Below are 20,013 nucleotides of genomic sequence, written 5' to 3'. Positions count from 1 at the left end.
TCAACATGCAGAAAATATATATATATATATTTCAAATATACTTTATGTCTTTAAAAGTACAAATCTCCATTTTTGGAATGCATTTACAAATATATATATAATATATTTTGTACGTTGAAATGTGTTTTTTATATATTACAAAATATATTTTTAAATATATATATATTTTTGTTAATTATATTCTTCAGATTTTTTTAACATATAAAAAAATCATTTTAATTTATATTTTTAAGTATATTTGTAAATGCGTTCCAAAAATGTAGATTTGTATTTTTAAAGACATTACAGTATATTTCAAATGTATTTTTCTAAATATTTTTCATCTATTTTGTAAATAAAAAAAAATTTCAACATGCAGTATATATATATATATTTATGGAAATATATTTTGAAATATATTGAATATGGCCAAAATTGTAGCATTTCAAATATATGGCAATATATTTTGTATTAAAAATGCATTTCAATATTATATATATATATTTATTATTTTTATTTATTTTTAAATATTTTGAATACGGCCAAAATTGTAGCATTTCAAATATATGGCAATATATTTTGTATTAAAAAATGCATTTCAATATTATATATATATTTATTATTTTTTATTTATTTTTAAATATTTTGAATACGGCCAAAATTGTAGCATTTCAAATATATGGCAATATATTTTGTATTAAAAATGCATTTCAATATTATATATATATTTATTATTTTTTATTTATTTTTAAATATTTTGAATACGGCCAAAATTGTAGCATTTCAAATATATGGCAATATATTTTGTATTAAAAAATGCATTTCAACATGCAGTGTATATATATATATATGTGTGTGTTATGCAGCAGACGACTTCTCCCACATGGGAGAAAAATATATTTGACATATATTTTAAAAATATTTTTTCCAAATATATTGACATTTATTTGAAATGCTTCAATTTTGGCCGTATATATTTAAAAATATATTTCAATAAATATATATATATATATGTTGAAATGTTTTTTTTATTACAAAATAGATGAAAAATATTTTTAAAAATACATTTGAAATATACTGTAATGTCTTTAAAAATACAAATCTACATTTTTGGAATGCATTTACAAATATACTTAAAAATATAAATTAAAATGATTTTTTTATATGTTAAAAAAAATCTGAAGAATATAATTAACAAAAATATGTATTTTTAAAAATATATTTTGGAATATATAAAAAACACATTTCAACGTACAAAATATATTATATATATATTTGTAAATGCATTCCAAAAATGGAGATTTGTACTTTTAAAGACATGCAGTATATTTGAAATATATATATATATATTTTCTGCATGTTGAAATGCATTTTTATTACAAAATATATGAAAAATTGTTTTAAAAATACATTTCAAATACACTGTATGTCTTTAAAAATAAATGTCATCTACATTTTTGGAATGCATTTACAAATATATGAAAAAAATATATGTTAAAATGACTTTTTTTATATGTTAAAAAAAATCTGAAGAAAAATAAATTTTAAAATAATTTTTTTAATATATTTTGTAATAAAAACGCATTTCAACATGCAGAAAATATATATATATATATTTCAAATATACTTTATGTCTTTAAAAGTACAAATCTCCATTTTTGGAATGCATTTACAAATATATATATAATATATTTTGTACGTTGAAATGTGTTTTTTATATATTACAAAATATATTTTTAAATATATATATATTTTTGTTAATTATATTCTTCAGATTTTTTTAACATATAAAAAAATCATTTTAATTTATATTTTTAAGTATATTTGTAAATGCGTTCCAAAAATGTAGATTTGTATTTTTAAAGACATTACAGTATATTTCAAATGTATTTTTCTAAATATTTTTCATCTATTTTGTAAATAAAAAAAAATTTCAACATGCAGTATATATATATATATTTATGGAAATATATTTTGAAATATATTGAATATGGCCAAAATTGTAGTATTTCAAATATATTTTTCTTCCATGTGGGCTATCCGGCCGAATATTAGCACAGAGCCAAGGGAAGGGCCCCCAGAACTCCTCCTCAGCTCAGGGCTTACAGATCTGCATGCGGTGGGCAGCCGCTGGGTGGGAACAGAAGCTGCTTGTCCCATAATCCAAATATAGGAGAAAAAAAATGAGGACTACACCCCTGGGACATCGTCAGGGACCCATTTGCTCCAGGGACAGACCCCTCAATACTGGGTCCATTCCCTGCAGATGGGGGTGGCAACCTTGACCGTGCAGAACACCGATGGTCAGGACATTGCTCCTCATACTTGGAGGATGGTCAGGACATTGCTCCTCATACTTGGAGGATGGTCAGGACATTGCTCCTCATACTTGGTGGATGGTCAGGACATTGCTCCTCATACTTGGTGGATGGTCAGGACATTGCTCCTCATACTTGGAGGATGGTCAGGACATTGCTCCTCATACTTGGAGGATGGTCAGGACATTGCTCCTCATACTTGGAGGATGGTCAGGACATTGCTCCTCATACTTGGTGGATGGTCAGGACATTGCTCCTCATACTTGGAGGATGGTCAGGACATTGCTCCTCATACTTGGAGGATGGTCAGGACATTGCTCCTCATACTTGGTGGATGGTCAGGACATTGCTCCTCATACTTGGTGGATGGTCAGGACATTGCTCCTCATACTTGGAGGATGGTCAGGACATTGCTCCTCATACTTGGAGGATGGTCAGGACATTGCTCCTCATACTTGGAGGATGGTCAGGACATTGCTCCTCATACTTGGAGGATGGTCAGGACATTGCTCCTCATACTTGGAGGATGGTCAGGACATTGCTCCTCATACTTGGAGGATGGTCAGGACATTGCTCCTCATACTTGGTGGATGGTCAGGACATTGCTCCTCATACTTGGAGGATGGTCAGGACATTGCTCCTCATACTTGGAGGATGGTCAGGACATTGCTCCTCATACTTGGAGGATGGTCAGGACATTGCTCCTCATACTTGGAGGATGGTCAGGACATTGCTCCTCATACTTGGAGGATGGTCAGGACATTGCTCCTCATACTTGGAGGATGGTCAGGACATTGCTCCTCATACTTGGAGGATGGTGGGAAGGTTGGACGGCAGAGGCCTCACTGAATCTTCTCACTTTTTCCACCAAGGCCACCAAGAACCTCCGGGAGTTCCTCGTGTCCTCCTCTGCCCCCCGCCCCGATGCCTGTCCCGGGGGGCCGCCAGGAAGTGCTTCTGGAGAAAAGACGATCCGGAGGAATGAACAGCAAGTAAGAAATCAGCAGATATCCTCCATTCACAACAATGTACCAACCACAGCGAGGGAGGTCCACCCGTGGGAGTAGGTAGCCACCGTGCCGGGACAAGGTCATCTCCCCCACCAGCACACGCTCCCCCCAAATTTCCCTTCCTAGTACAAATCCCCCCTCATCCCCCCTTTTTGCACAAGTCCCCCTTTCCATCAAAAATCCCAACCCCCCCTCCTAGCACAAATCCCCCCCCCCCAATTCCCCCTTCCTGCTCAAATCTTCTCCCCCTTCAAATCCCCCTCTGAGCACAAACCCCCCCCAATCCCCACTCCTAGCACATCATTCCCCCAAATTTCCCTTCCTAATACAAATCCCCCCATCCTCTCTTCTTGCACAAGTCCCCCTTCCCATCAAAAATCCCCTCCAACCCCCCCTAGCAGAAATCCCTCCCCCCAATTCCCCCTCCCAATACAAATCTTTGCCTCTCTGCTCAGATCTTCTCCCCCTTCAAATCCCCCCTCCTAGCACATCCTCCCCCCAAATTCCCCTTCCTAGTATGAATCCCCCCCCCATCCCCCCTTCTTGCAAAATTCTGTCCCCCCCCCCAAAATCCTCCTTCTAGTACAACCTCCCCCCAAATTTCCTTTCCTTGTACAAATCCACCCCCCTCCACCCCCCAGCACAAATTACCCTTCCCATCCCAAATCCCCCCTCCCCCCCAATTCCCCCTCCCAGCACAAATCTTTGCTTCTCTGCTCAAATCTTCTCCCCCATCAAATCCCCCTCTGAGCACAAATCCCCTCAAATTTCCTTTTCTACTACAAATCCCCCCCAACCCCCCTCCTAGCACAAATCTCCTCCCCTCAAATTTACCTTTCTAGTACAAATCCCCTTCCCATCAAAAATCCCGCTCCAAACCCCCCTCCTTGCATAAATCCCCCCCCAAGCCCCCTTCCCATCAAAAATCCAAACCCCCCTCCTCGCATAAATCCCCCCCCCAAATCCGCCTTCCCATCAAAAATCCAAACCCCCCTCCTCGCATAAATCCACCTCCAAATCCCCCTTCCCATCAGTAATCCAAACCCTCCTCCTCGCATAAATCCCAACCCCAAATCCCCCTTCCCATAAAAAATCCCGCTCCAAACCCCCCTCCTTGCATTACTCCCCCCCAAATCACCCTTCCCATCAAAAATCCAATCCCCCCTCCTCGCATAAATCCCCCCCCCCCAAATCCCCCTTCCCATCAAAAATCCAAACCCCCCTCCTCGAATAAATCCACCTCCAAATCCCCCTTCCCATCAGTAATCCAAACCCCCCTCCTCGCACAAATCCCACTCCCAAATCCCCCTTCCTATCACAAATCCCCCCTTCCCATCAAAAATCCCGCTCAAAACCCCCCACACAAATCCCCCCCAAATCCCCCTTCCCATCAATAATCCAAACCCCCCTCCTCGCATAAATCCCCCCCAAATCCCCCATCCCATCAAAAATCCCCCCCAACCCCCCTCCTTGCACAGATCCCCGCCCCCAAATCCCTCTTCCCATCAAAGATCCAAACCCCCCTCCTCGCATAAATCCCCCCAACCCCCCTCCTCGCACAGATCCCCCCCCAAAATCCCCCTTTCCATCAAAAATCCAAACCCCCCTCCTCGCATAAATCCCCCCAAAAATCCCCCTTACCATCACAAATCCCCCCCAAACCCCCTCCTAGCACAAATCCTCTCATTCACAATTGTTTGTCGTCGTCCCCCCCCCCCGGTGCCCCTCATACATTTCTCCCTCCCGGACACTCACCGATGTTCGTTGTCTTTCAGGTGAGGCCGAGTGATGAGGACGATCCCCCCCCCCGGAACGCTCCACGACGTCTCTCCATATTCATCGGCACCTGGAATATGGGTAACATCGCCCTCAGCCCAGATCACTGCACAAAGTGGGCGACCAATCACGTCACAGAATAGCCGGGATCTTATTTCTTATCGTTGTTACACCTCCTATTGGCTCCATGTCCCCTGTCAACGGGAGAAGGGCCCCATTTATACTGGGGGTCAGTGGGAGAAGGGCCCCATTTATACTGGTGGTCAGTGGGAGAAGGGCCCCATTTCCACTGGGGGTAAATTGGGAAATCCCCCCGAAATACTGGTGGGCAATTAAAGAAGACCCCTTCCTGTTCCTTTGTTTCGTGTTTTGACACCCGCAATCCTTGCAGGTGGCGCCCCCCCGCCTCGTTCCCTGGTCTCCTGGTTGTCTGCCACCAATCAGAAGGGGAGCCCCGATGACGGCGGATCATGTGACCATCATGACCTGTATGTGATCGGAACGCAGGAAAATCCGCAAGCGGATCGGGAGTGGGCGGAGCATCTCAGGAGCGCGATGACGTCACACACTTCCAGAAGTTATAAAGTGGTAACCAATCACATCGTAGTCAGGAGTCTGCTCCTCCCACGGGGCTTTCCTATTGGGCTTCAGAGTGAAGGGGGGAGGGAAAATCAATTGTTTTCGGGGGGTCGGGGCGAAGAAAATGAACCCTTGTTACTTTGTTGTTTTCGGCTGAAGAGTTTTCTGATGATGTCACAGCTCCTTCCTCTTCTCCTGCGGAGGTGGGCGACCTTTCCTCCTGCGCCAGCATGACAAGCATTGTTTAGTAAGCTCAGCCTGGCATGATGACCTTCCCCCAGGAGGCGGGTCCATGACTGCATGGCCTCAGAGGAAGTGATTCAGATGACTCCCAGGAGGCGGGTCCATGACAACATGGGCTCAGAGGAAGTGATTCAGATGACTCCCAGGAGGCGGCTCCATGACAACATGGGCTCAGAGGAAGTGATTCAGATGAATCCCAGGAGGCGGGTTCATGACTGCATTGTGCCAAGTGTAAAGTTTGGTGGAGGGGGGATTATGGTGTGGGGTTGTTTTTCAGGGGTTGGGCTTGGCCCCCTAGTTCCAGTGAAGGGAACTCTTAAGGCGACATTTTGGACAATTTCATGCTCCCAACTTTGTGGGAGGAGTTTGGGGACGGCCCCTTCCTGTTCCAACATGACTGCGCACCAGTGCACAAAGCAAGGTCCATAAAGACACGGAGGAGCCAGTTTGGGGTGGAGGAACTTGACTGTCCTGCACAGAGTCCTGACCTCATTTTGCTCATCTCTAGGGATTGGTGATGAACTTGGGTTTCCCAGAAGGCATCTGACAGCCCTGGGCCAATCAGCTTAGTCCAGGACATTAACCAACCCGCAGCTGCATGCATCCAAAGGGGGTGGGGAATGCTCGTGACATCACTGACCTTTACCTAGTTTGGTCCTATGAGGTCCTTGAGGTCACCAGCATCCCGGACTCTTCATGGACATGGATCTTCTGGAGAGGAATGACCTGTGGTGGCAGCTAATTGGCCCACGAATGTCAACTGCCTTCCGTGATTGGCCGAAGGCACGATCGGACTGAACCCGAGCTCATCACCAATCCCAACGTTCTTCAGGTGAGATGAACCAACAGGAACCCGTCTATGGGGGGGGGCGAGTCAACGCTCCTGGAAGTGGTACCCAGCCGTTGTGGACTGACGTTCTCTCCATGCCTAGGTGACCACGCACTCCATCGGGGGAATCAAACTCGTTTTATTGGTGAGAGAAGAATACGAAGATCTGATCTCCCGGGTTCAGGCCTCCTCGGTGAGGACGAGGATCAGTAACACGTTGGGTATGACGTTCGCTCTCCCGATATCTCCCCGTAGAAGTGTGAGGAACGACTCACGGCCAATACCTTTCCTCGTAGGTGTCCGAGGAGCTGTTGGGGTCTCCATGGACTTCAACGGGACGTCTTTAGGTTTCGTCACGTGTCACCTCGTATCCGGAACCGAGAAAGTACACAAGTGAGTAGACCCTGGAAATCCTGTCCGCAACGTGCATGCTGGGATCAAACCCGGGCAGATACAAAACGACACAACTTTATTCGCACTCTGCTCACTTTTAGCTCCTCCGATGCGTTTCACCCCTCATTGACTAAGTCCAATCAGGGCGAAACGCGTCGGTGGGGTGTGGCCACTAGAGGGGACCTACAGTAAACAGGTTTGAGTGACACTGTTCCACCCTACATTTTTTGGTAAAAAAAAATAACACAAATAATTATATAGAAAAATATATCATTTTAAACATTTTTTTATTTTATGTAGCATTTTTTATTCAATTACGTAACAATTTTTTATTTTATGTAAATTTTTTTTCTTCATGTATGTATTTTTTATTTTTTTCACATACCACCACCCTAGCAGTACAGTGTCATCATGCTGACACTGTACTAGTTGGGGTTTTTAAATTTATTTTTAAATAAATGAAAAAAAGGCCGACATTTTTCTTAAAAAAATCTTTTTGTTTGTAAATTGTGGCAAATCATCTTTCTTCGTAGATCTAGGCCAAAATCTATTCTGCTACCTTTTTTGGTAAAAAAAAAAACCCAAATCAGTATATAGAAAAAATATATTTTTAAGCAATTATTTAAATTACATTTTTATTTTATGTGACATTTATTGATTTATGTATATTTTTTACTACTTTTTGGTAAAAAAAATTATTATAAAGGAAAAAATGTATATTTTAAAAAAATATTAAATTACATTTTTATTTTATGTAACATTTATTGATTTATGTATTTTTTTTACTAATTGTGGGTTTTTTATTTGTTGTTAATTTTTTTTGTAAATTTTGGCAAATAATTTCTTTCTTTATAGATCTAGGCCAAAATCTATTCTGCTACATTTTTTGGTAAAAAAAAATTATATTTTAAAAAAATATTAAATTACATTTTTATTTTATGTAACATTTATTGATTTATGTATTTTTTTACTACTTGTGGGTTTTTTATTTGTTGTTACATAAATGAAAAAAAAGACTGAAATGTTTTTTTTTAAATATTTTTTTGTAAATTTTGGCATTTTTATTTTAGGTAACATTTATTGATTTTTTTTTATTTACATACTAACACCCTAGCAGTACATTGTGACTATGCTGACACTGCACTACTTGTGGGTTTCTTTATTTTTCGTTATATAAATGAAGAAAAGACCCAAATTGGTATATAGAAAAAATATAATTTTAAACAATTTTTTAAATTACATTTTTATTTTATGTGACATTTATTGATTTATGTATTTTTTACTACTTGCGGGTTTTTTTAATTTTTTTTTTATATAAATGAAAAAAAGACCAAAAATTTTACAAAAAAAATATTTTTTTTGTAAAATTTTGGCATTTTTATTTTATGTAACATTTATTGATTTTTTTATTTATTTACATACTAACACCCTAGCAGTACAGTGTCACTATGCTGACACTATACCACTTGCGGTTTTTTTTATTTTTTGTTATATAAATGAAGAAAAGACCAAACATTTTGAAAAAAAAGTTTTTGTTTTTTTTTTATTTTGCAAATAAATCATTTTTACATCTAGGCCAAAATCTATTCTGCTACCTTTTTTGGTAAAAAAAAATAACCCAAATCGGTATATAGAAAAAATATATAATTTAAAAAAATTATTAAATTACATTTTTATTTTATGTAACATTTATTGATTTATGTATTTTTTTTTTACTACTGGTGATTTTTTTTATTTGTTGTTACGTAAATTAAAAAAAGGCTGAAATTTAAAAAAAACATTTTTTTTTTGTAAATTTTGCCATTTTTATTTAATGTAACATTTATTGATTTTTTTTTTATTTACATACTAACACCCTAGCAGTACAGTGTCACTATGCTGACACTATACTACTTGTTGGTTTTTTTATTTTTTTGTTATATAAATGAAGAAAAGACATTTTTTAAAAAAAAAAAAAAATTTTCTACATTTTGGCAAATAATCTTTCCTCATAGATCTAGGCCAAAATCTATTCTGCCACATTTTTTGGTAAAAAAAATAACTCAAATAATTATATAGAAAAATATATAATTTTAAACAATTTTTTTAAATTACATTTTTATTTTATGTGACATTTATTGATTTCTGTGTTTTTTTTACTACTTGTGGGTTTTTTTATTTTTTGTTATATAAATTAAAAAAAGACCAAAACATTTTTAAAAAAAAAATTTTTTTTTTGTAAATTTTGGCAAATAATCTTTCTTCATAGATCTAGGCCAAAATCTATTCTGCTACATTTTTTGGTAAAAAAAATAACCCAAATCATTATATAGAAAAATATATCACTTCAAACATTTTATTTTATGTAACATTTTTTATTCATGTATATATTTATTTTTTTTACATACCACCACCCTAACAGTGCAGTGTTACCATGCTGACACTGTACTAGTTGTGTTTTTTTTTATTTTTTGTTATATAAATTAAAAAAAGACTGAAAATTTTGAAAAAAAAAATTTTTTTTTTGTAAAACTTTGCAAATAATCTTTATTCATAAATTCAGGACAAAATCTATTCTGCTACATTTTTTGGTAAAAAAATAACCCAAATCAGTATATGGAAAAAATATATAATTTTTATATAATTTTAAAAAATTATTAAATTACATTTTTATTTTACTAACACCCTAGCAGTACATTGTGACTATGCTGACACTGCACTACTTGTGGGTTTCTTTATTTTTCATTATATAAATGAAGAAAAGACCCAAATTAGTATATAGAAAAAATATAATTGTAAACAATTTTTTAAATTACATTTTTATTTTATATGACATTTATTGATTTATGTATTTTTTTACTACGTGTGGGTTTTTTAATTGTTTTTATATAAATGAAAAAAAGACCAAAAATTTAGAAAAAAATTTGTTTTTTTTGTAAATTTTTGGCATTTTTATTTTATGTAACATTTATTGATTTTTTTTTAATTTACATACTAACACCCTAGCAGTACATTGTGACTATGCTGACACTATACCACTTGTGGGTTTCTTTATTTTTTGCTATATAAATAAAGAAAAGACCCAAATTAGTATATAGAAAAAATATAATTTAAAAAAAATATTAAATTACATTTTTATTTTAAGTGACATTTATTGATTTATGTATTTTTTTTACTACTTGTTTGTTTTTTAATTTTTTTGTATATAAATGAAGAAAAGACCAAAAATTTTTTTTTTTTTTAATTTTGCAAATAAATAATTTTTCATCATAAATCTAGGCCAAAATCTATTCTGCTACCTTTTTTGGTAACAAAAAATAACCCAAATCAGTATATAGAAAAAATATATAATTTTAAAAAATTATTAAATTACATTTTTATTTTATCTAACATTTATTGATTTTTTTTTTTTACATACTAACACCCTAGCAGTACAGCGTCACCATACTGACATTGTACTACTTGTGGGGTTTTTTATTTTTTGTTACATAAATGAAAAAAAGACCAACATTTTTCTTAAAAAAATATGTTTTTTGTAAAATTTGGCAAATAATCTTTCTTCATAAATCTAGGACAAAATCTATTCTGCTACCTTTTTTGGTAGAAAAATAACCCAAATCAGTATATAGAAAAAATATAATTTTAAACAATTTTTTAAATTACATTTTTATTTTATGTGACATTTATTGATTTATGTTTTTTTTTTTACTACTTCTGGTTTTTTTTTATTTTTTTTAATATAAATTATTATTATTATACAGTATTTATAAAGCACCAATAGTTGGCTCAGCGCTGTACATTACAAAGGGGGACAGAACATGTGACAGAACAATACCAATACAATGTGATACATGAGGGGATGGAGGGCCCTGCTCCTTGGAGCTTACAATCTAGGAGGGAGGGGATGGTGGCACAGGAGGAGATAGCTGTGGGGGATGGGGTGGTAGGAGGAGTGGAGGAGGTCGGCAGGTTAGCAGGGGGTGGGGTAGGCTTCCCTGAAGAGATGGGTTTTCAGGGTGCGCCTAAAGGAGAGGAGAGTAGGTGATAGTCTGATGGGTTGGGGCAGGGAGTTCCAGAGGATGGGTGACACCCTGGAGAAGTCCTGGAGGCGGGCATGGGAGGAGGAGACCAGGGAACTAGAGAGAAGGAGGTCTTGTGAGGAGCGGAGTGTGCGTGTTGGGTGGTACTTGGATATTAGGTCAGTGATGTAGTTCGGGGCAGTATGGTGGACGGCTTTGTATGTCAGCGTTAGGATTTTGAATTTGATCCGTTGCGCAATCGGAAGCCAGTGGAGGGATTGGCAGAGGGGGGTGGAGGACACTGAGTGGAGGCCAGTGGAGGGATTGGCAGAGGGGGGTGGAGGACGCTGAGTGGAGGCCAGTGGAGGGATTGGCAGAGGGGGGTGGAGGACACTGAGTGGAGGCCAGTGGAGGGATTGGCAGAGAGGAATGGAGGACACTGAGTGGAGGCCAGTGGAGGGATTGGCAGAGGGGGGTGGAGGACACTGAGTGGAGGCCAGTGGAGGGATTGGCAGAGGGGGGTGGAGGACACTGAGTGGAGGCCAGTGGAGAGATTGGCAGAGGGGGGTGGAGGACACTGAGTGGAGGTCAGTGGAGGGATTGGCAGAGGGGGGTGGAGGACACTGAGTGGAGGCCAGTGGAGGGATTGGCAGAGGGGGGTGGAGGACACTGAGTGGAGGCCAGTGGAGAGATTGGCAGAGGGGGGTGGAGGACACTGAGTGGAGGTCAGTGGAGGGATTGGCAGAGGGGGGTGGAGGACACTGAGTGGAGGCCAGTGGAGGGATTGGCAGAGGGGGGTGGAGGACACTGAGTGGAGGCCAGTGGAGAGATTGGCAGAGGGGGGTGGAGGACACTGAGTGGAGGTCAGTGGAGGGATTGGCAGAGGGGGGTGGAGGACACTGAGTGGAGGCCAGTGGAGGGATTGGCAGAGGGGGGTGGAGGACACTGAGTGGAGGCCAGTGGAGAGATTGGCAGAGGGGGGTGGAGGACACTGAGTGGAGGTCAGTGGAGGGATTGGCAGAGGGGGGTGGAGGACACTGAGTGGAGGCCAGTGGAGGGATTGGCAGAGGGGGGTGGCGGAGATGGAGCGGTTGGAAAGGTGAATGAGTCTGGCAGCCGTATTCAGGATGGACTGAAGCGGGGATAGCCAGCGGCGAGGCAGGCCAGTGAGGAGGGAGTTGCAGTCGTCGAGTCGTGATATGATGAGGGAGTGGATGAGCTGTTTAGTGGTTTCTGGGGTTAGGAACGTGCGGATTTTGGTGATGTTGCGGAGGCGGAGTCTGCATGTTGCGGAGGCGGAGTCTGCATGTTGCGGAGGTGGAGTCTGCACGAGTTTGTTAAAGATTGGACTTGGGGCTGGAAGGATAGGTTGGAGTCCAGAATGACACCCAGTACTCTGGCCTGCGGGGCGGGTTTGATGGTGGCGTTGTTGGATGTGATGGAGAAGTCAATGGGGGGTGGGGTCCGGGCTGGGGGGGGGGGAAGACAAGAAACTCGGTTTTGGAGAGGTTCAGTTTAAGGAAGTGGAGTGACATCCAGTCTGATATGTCGCTCAGTAGGTGTGTGATTCGGGCGGAGACTGAGGGGGTGAGGTGGGGGGCAGAGACCGAGGGGGTGAGGTGGGGGGTTGAGAGATAGATTTGTGTGTCGTCGGCATAGAGGTGGTAGTTGAAGCCGTGAGAGTGTATGAGTTGGCCAAGGGAGGAGGTGTAGATGGAGAAGAGAAGGGGCCCGAGGACAGAGTCTTGAGGGACCCCAACAGAGAGGGGGAGTGAGGGGGAGGTGGTAGCGTTATAGGTAACGCTGAAGGAGCGTTGTGACAGGTAGGATGAGAGCCAGGAGAGAGCAGAATCTCTGAGGCCGAGGGAGTGTAGTTTTTTGAGGAGGAGGGGGTGGTGGACTGTGTGGAAGGCCGCAGAGAGGTCAAGGAGTAGGAGCACTGAATGGTGGCCATTAGCTTTGGCGGTTAGAAGGTCGTTGGAGAGTTTAAGTAAGGCAGTTTCGGTGGAGTGTAGGGCGGTTTCGGTGGAGTGTAGGGCGGTTTCGGTGGGGTGTAGGGCGGTTTCGGTGGAGTGTAGGGCGGTTTCGGTGGGGTGTAGGGCGTTTTCGGTGGGGTGTAGGGCGGTTTTGGTGGAGTGTAGGGCGGTTTCGGTGGAGTGTAGGGCGGTTTCGGTGGGGTGTAGGGCAGTTTCGGTGGGGTGTAGGGTGGTTTCGGTGGGGTGTAGGGCGGTTTCGGTGGGGTGTAGGGCGGTTTCGGTGGAGTGTAGGGGACGGAAGCCGGACTGTAGGGGATCGAGGAGGTTGTTGTCGTTGAGGTGGGCGCTCAGGCGGGTGTAGACGAGGCGCTCGAGGAGTTTGGATGTGAATAGAGCAGGGAGATGGGTCTGAGGTTGTTCGGGTCATTGGGGTCCAGGGAGGGCTTCTTAAGTATGGGGGTGATGTGTGCATGTTTCAGGGGGGAGGGGAAAGTGCCGGAGGAGAGGGAGAGATTAAAGATGTGGGTGAGGGAGCGTGGGATGGAGGGGGAGGGGGGTCGTAGGAGTTGTGAGGGGACAGGGTCGAGGGGGCAGGTGGTGAGGGGGGCATCAGAGAGGAAATAAAAAGAAAAAAGAGAACGAAAATTGTGAAAAAAAAATATTTTTTTTTTCGTAAAATTTTGTAAATAATCTTTCTTCATAAATCTAGGCCAAAATCGATTCTGCTACTTTTTTGGTAGAAAAAAAAATCCAAATCAGTATACAGAAAAAATATATAATTTTAAACAATTTTTTAAATTACATTTTTATTTTATGTAACATTTATTGATTTATTTTTTTACATACTAACACCCTAGGTGACACTATACTACTTGGAGTTTTTTTATTTTTTGTTATATAAATGAAAAAAGACAGAAAATTTTGAAAATAATTTTTTATTTATGTATTTATTTTTTTACATACCACCACCCTAACAGTGCAGTGTTACCATGCTGACACTGTATTAGTTGTGGTTTTTTTTTCATTTATTTTTGAAAAAAAGACCGAAATTTTTCTTTAAAAAATATTTTTTTGTAAAATTTGGCAAATAATCTTTCTTCATAGATCTAGGCCAAAATCGATTCTGCTACCTTTTTTGGTAGGATAAAAGAACCCAAATCAGTATATAGAAAAAATATGTAATTTTAAACTAATTTTTAAATTACATTTTTATTTTATGTGACATTAATTGATTTATGTATTTTTTTTACTACTTGTGGGTTTTTTATTTTTTGTTACATAAAAGACTGAAAATTTTGAAATTTTTTTTTAATTTTTGTTTTGTAAAATTTTGCAAATAATCTTTCTTCATAAATCTAGGCCAACATCTATTCTACTACATTTTTTGGTAAAAAAAAAATAACCCAAATAACTATATAGAAAAATATATCATTTTAAACAATTTTTTATTTTATGTAACAGATTTTATTCATATGTATTTATTTTTTTTTACATACCACCACCCTAACAGTACCGTGTCACCATACTGACATTGTACTAGTTGTATTTTTTTTAATTTATTTTAAATAAATGAAAAAAAGACCAAAATTTTTCTTAAAAAATTTTTTTTTGTAAAATTTTGCAAATAATTTGTCTTCATAGATCTCGGCCAAAATCTATTCTGCTACCTTTTTTGGTGGAAAAAAAAACCCAAATCAGTATATAAAAAAAAAAATAGTTTTAAACAATTTTTTAAATTACATTTTTATTTTATGTGACATTTATTGATTTAGGTATTTTAGGTACCCACTTTTGTAGGTTTTTTTTATTTTTTGTTATAAAAATAAAAAAAAAAGACCAAAAATTTTGAAAAAAACTATTTTTCGTTGTAAAATTTTGCAAATAATCTTTCTTCATAAATCTAGGACAAAATCTATTCTGCTACATTTTTTGGTAGAAAAAATATTCCAAATCATTATATAGAAAAATATATCATTTTAAACAATTTTTTATTGTATTTAACATTTTTTATTCATGTATGCATTTATTTTTTTGCATACCACCACCCTAGTGTAGTATGTACTGACACTGTACCAGTTGTGGGTTTTTTATTTTTTTGTTGTATAAATGAAAAAACGACCAAAAATTTTGAAAAGAAAAACATTGTTTTTGTAAAATTTTGCAAATAAATAATCTTTCTTCATAAATCCAGGCAAAAATCTATTCTTCTACCTTTTTTAGAAAAAAAAAAATAACCAATTTTTCAAAATTACATTTTTACTATGTAACATTTTTTTTTACATACTGCCACCCTAGCAGTACACTTTCAGCATACTGACACTGTACTACTTGTGGGTTTTTAAAAAAAAATGTATTATCTAAATGAAAAAAAGACCTAAAATTTAAAAAACAAAATTTGTTTTGTAAAATTTAGCAAAAAAATAATCTTTCTTTATAAATCTAGGCAAAAATCTATTCTACCTTTTTTTAGTAAAAAAAACCCCAAATCATTATATAGAAAAAATATATAATTTTAAACAATTTTTTAAAATTACATTTTTACTATGTAACATTTTTTATTTTATTATTTTTTACACACTGCCACCCTAGCAGTACACTTTCACCATACTGACACTGTACTATTTGTGGGTTTTTAAAAAATTTTTTATTATCTAATTGAAAAAAAAGACCTAAAATTTAAAAAACAAAATTTGTTTTGTAAAATTTTGCAAATAAATAATCTTTTTTCATTAATCTAGGCCAAAAGAAAAATCTATTAATCTAGTAAAAAAAAAAAAAAAAACCCAAATCATTATATAGAAAAAATATATAATTTTAAACAATTTTTTAAATTACATTTTTTTTATGTAAAATGTTTTATTCATGTATGTATTTTTTTTTTTACATACCCCACCCACGATAATGACACTGTACCACTTGTGGGGGATGATCAGGATTTTTTTTTTACCCTGTCATGCTGTAAAAGCAATCACTTCTCATTCCTGCAGCCGCTGAGAAATGCTGTGTGAGCTGTGATTGGTCACAGCTTGTCACATGGTACAAGGCTGCTGTGAATGGCCCTGTACCATGTGATCTCTGGGACGGATCCTAGGGCTCACTGTAGTTCCGTTCAGTCCTGGGGGTGGCGCTGTTCTCACTGGTCGTCTCTTTTCAGGAGGAATCAGAGTTTCGGGGAGATCCTGCGAGGGCTGCTCCTTGGAGACGAGGCGTTGCGCGGTTTCCAGCTCCCTCTGCGACTCTCCTACCTGTTCTGGGCGGGAGACTTGAACTACAAGCTGGAGATGCCGGTGCAGGTAGGAGCCGACGATTCCTGTGCGGGGCCACAGACACACAGCTCGGGAGCGAGCACACACCGCGTGACTCCATAGACACACAGCTCGGGAGCGAGCGGACACCACGTGACTCCATAAACACACGGCTCGGGAGCGAGCACACACCGCGTGACTCCATAGACACACAGCTCGGGAGCGAGCACACACCGCATGACTCCATAGACACACAGCTCAGGAGCGAGCGGACACCGCGTGACTCCATAAACACACGGCTCGGGAGCGAGCACACACCGCGTGACTCCATAGACACACAGCTCGGGAGCGAGCGGACACCGCGTGACTCCATAGACTCACAGCTCGGGAGCGAGCGGACACCGCGTGACTCCATAGACACACAGCTCGGGAGCGAGCGGACACCGCGTGACTCCATAGACACACAGCTCGGGAGCGAGCGGACACCGCGTGACTCCATAGACACACAGCTCGGGAGCGAGCACACACCGCATGACTCCATAGACACACAGCTCAGGAGCGAGCGGACACCGCGTGACTCCATAAACACACGGCTCGGGAGCGAGCACACACCGCGTGACTCCATAGACACACAGCTCGGGAGCGAGCGGACACCGCGTGACTCCATAGACTCACAGCTCGGGAGCGAGCGGACACCGCGTGACTCCATAGACACACAGCTCGGGAGCGAGCGGACACCGCGTGACTCCATAGACACACAGCTCGGGAGCGAGCGGACACCGCGTGACTCCATGGACACACAGCTCGGGAGCGAGCACACACCGCATGACTCCATAGACACACAGCTCAGGAGCGAGCGGACACCGCGTGACTCCATAGACACACGGCTTGGGAGCGAGCACACACCGCGTGACTCCATAGACACACAGCTCGGGAGCGAGCGGACACCGCGTGACTCCATAGACACACAGCTCGGGAGCGAGCGGACACCGCGTGACTCCATAGACACACAGCTCGGGAGCGAGCAGACACCGCGTGACTCCATAGACACACAGCTCGGGAGCGAGCACACACCGCGTGACTCCATGGACACACAGCTCGGGAGCGAGCAGACACCGCGTGACTCCATAGACACACAGCTCGGGAGCGAGCAGACACCGCGTGACTCCATAGACACGCGGCTCGGGAGCGAGCGGACACCGCGTGACTCCATAGACACACAGCTCGGGAGCGAGCACACACCGCGTGACTCCATAGACACACAGCTCGGGAGCGAGCACACACCGCGTGACTCCATAGACACACAGCTCGGGAGCGAGCACACACCGCGTGACTCCATAGACACACAGCTCGGGAGCAAGCGGGCACCGCGTGACTCCATTTCTATTCTACGTCTGTGAAATCGCAAAAAAAAACGCAGAAAAAGTCACACGAGGACGACTTTAGAAATTGCGCCGCAGCAAATCTCACACTGACAGTTCACATTCATTAGATGCGATTTGAGGTACGATTTCAATTTGCAAATCTTACCTGAAATCGCATAAAAAAATCTCACCTGAAATCTCAGGTCTGTGCGAATTTGCTGCGTTTTTGGTGCGAATTTGCTGCGTTTTCTGTGCGAATTTGCAACATTTTTTGTGCAAATTTGCTGCGTTTTCTATGCGAATTTGCTGCGTTTTCTATGCGAATTTGCTGCGTTTTTGGTGTGAATTTGCTGTGTTTTCTGTGAGAATTTGCTGCGTTTTTGGTGTGAATTTGCTGTGTTTTCTGTGAGAATTTGCAACATTTTCTGTGCAAATTTGCTGCATTTTCTGTGCAGATTTCTGCGTTTTATGTGCAAATTTACTGTGTTTTTTGTGCAAATTTGCTGTATTTTCAGCGAGAATTTGCAATGTTTTCTGTGCGAATTTGCTGTTTTCTGTGCGAATTTGCTGCGTTTTCTGTGTGAATTTGCTGCGTTTTTTGTGCGAATTTGCTGCGATTTTTGTGCGAATTTGCTGCGTTTTCTGTGCGAATTTGCTGCGTTTTTGGTGTGAATTTGCTGTGTTCTCTGTGAGAATTTGCTGCGTTTTTGGTGTGAATTTGCTGTGTTTTTTGTGCAAATTTGCTGTATTTTCAGCGAGAATTTGCAACATTTTCTGTGCGAATTTGCTGCGTTTTCTGTGTGAATTTGCTGCGTTTTCTGTGCGAATTTGCAACGTTTTCTGTGTGAATTTGCTGCGTTTTTTGTGCGAATTTGCTGCGTTTTCTGTGCGAATTTGCTGCATTTTCTGTGTGAATTTGCTGCGTTTTCTGTGTGAATTTGCTGTTTCCTGTGAGAATTTGTAGCATTTTCTGTGCGATTTCCGCACAGCATCAGAATCGCACCCCCTTCATGCGAACCACTGCGGGTGTGTATGTTCAGATAACAACACCCCGAAATCATTTCACAAAACGCGGTGCGATGTGTGAAATGATTGCGATTCGATTACCAGTGTGAATTCCATCCGATCCGATTCTGGTGCCGACCAAAAAAAGGGTCCTGCATATTTCTGTTGCAGTTTTGGTGCGATTTGAGCCATACAAAGCTCCGATCGCACCGCACAGAATTCGCATGTGATTTCCCAGGAATGCGGTGCGGTTCCCATGCGATGTGCTGCTCGGCATCAGTGTGAACCCGGCCTATAGACTTCAATGGAAAGCATGTCGTGCGTTTTTAATGCGTTTTTGCCACGTTTTTGCTGCGTTTCGTGTTTTTAATTTGCCTAGCAACAAGAAAAAAACGTAAAACGCATCAAAAACGCAAGTGCATGTGAAGCCTCTGTGTATAAGGTCGTCCTTTTTTTTTTTTGTACTGCAAAATTTCAATCAAAAACACGAGTGCAAAATCGCAAAACGCAACGCAAAACGCCGTGCAGAAAGGGATGAAACGCAGACTGCAAAGGTGTGAACCTCGCCCAATCAGGAGAGGTCAGCGTGCAGCGAGTGCGCTCGGAGCGCAGAACATTGGCGCACTGCGAACACGATTGCGCGGGACGCGGGTGGGCGTTAGGGCGCGCTCGCCATGTAGAGGTTCAAAGTGCTGCAGGTGCTAAAAAAATGATCTGCTGATCCTGCCAGAAATCCGTTGATTGATCCCTCCCCTCCCCCCCCACACAGGACATTCTGCAGTGCGTGTACAGCGGGCAGCAGCAGCTTCTCCTTCCTGTCGATCAGCTGAACCAGGAGAGGGAGAAGAAGAAAGTCTTCCTGGGATTCAGTAAGTCGGTCAGCATTTCCCCGCATGCTGTGTACTGCGCTTTGGCATGCCGTTCTCTGTATATCAGAAACACATGGGGGGGCATCTTAAATCCTCCTGACCCCCCCTGTAGTGTGCCCTCCTGATCCCCCTGTACTGCGCCCTCCTGACCCCCCCCGTACTGCGCCCTCCTGACTCCCCCCGTACTGCACCCTCCTGCCTCCCCCCATTCTGCGCCCTCCTGACTCCCCCCGTACTGCGCCCTCCTGACTCCCCCCGTACTGCACCCTCCTGCCTCCCCCCATTCTGCGCCCTCCTGACTCCCCCCATACTGCGCCCTCCTGCCCCCCCTTATACTGTGCCCTCCTGCTCCCCCTTATACTGCGCCCTCCTGCCTCCCCGTGTATTTTCCATATCCTGCGTACGCCACGGAAGTCACGTTTTAGTAAA

The 20,013-nt window shown here is 41.0% G+C and overlaps 1 protein-coding gene across 1 annotated transcript in view; it reads left to right on the top strand.

Moving 5' to 3' along the window:
* LOC149428983 (phosphatidylinositol 3,4,5-trisphosphate 5-phosphatase 2B-like) overlaps positions 1–20,013 on the top strand; it is a 52,596-nt gene that overhangs the window by 18,495 nt on the left and 14,088 nt on the right. Inside the window, exons 5-11 of the mRNA XM_089666872.1 lie at positions 3,170–3,289; positions 5,083–5,164; positions 5,475–5,671; positions 6,838–6,955; positions 7,031–7,127; positions 16,256–16,394; positions 19,485–19,584. Of these exons, the coding sequence (XP_089522998.1) occupies positions 3,170–3,289; positions 5,083–5,164; positions 5,475–5,671; positions 6,838–6,955; positions 7,031–7,127; positions 16,256–16,394; positions 19,485–19,584 (853 nt within the window). The remainder of the gene's footprint in view (positions 1–3,169; positions 3,290–5,082; positions 5,165–5,474; positions 5,672–6,837; positions 6,956–7,030; positions 7,128–16,255; positions 16,395–19,484; positions 19,585–20,013) is intronic.

Source organism: Staurois parvus, unplaced genomic scaffold (genome assembly GCF_062004578.1).
Source record: "Staurois parvus isolate SC_StPar_1 unplaced genomic scaffold, SC_StPar_1.0 ptg002880l, whole genome shotgun sequence".
In the NCBI taxonomy this organism is placed as follows: Eukaryota; Metazoa; Chordata; class Amphibia; order Anura; family Ranidae; genus Staurois; species Staurois parvus.
The sequence above is the reverse complement of the archived record's forward strand: the minus strand, read 5'-3'. Positions and strand labels throughout refer to the sequence as shown.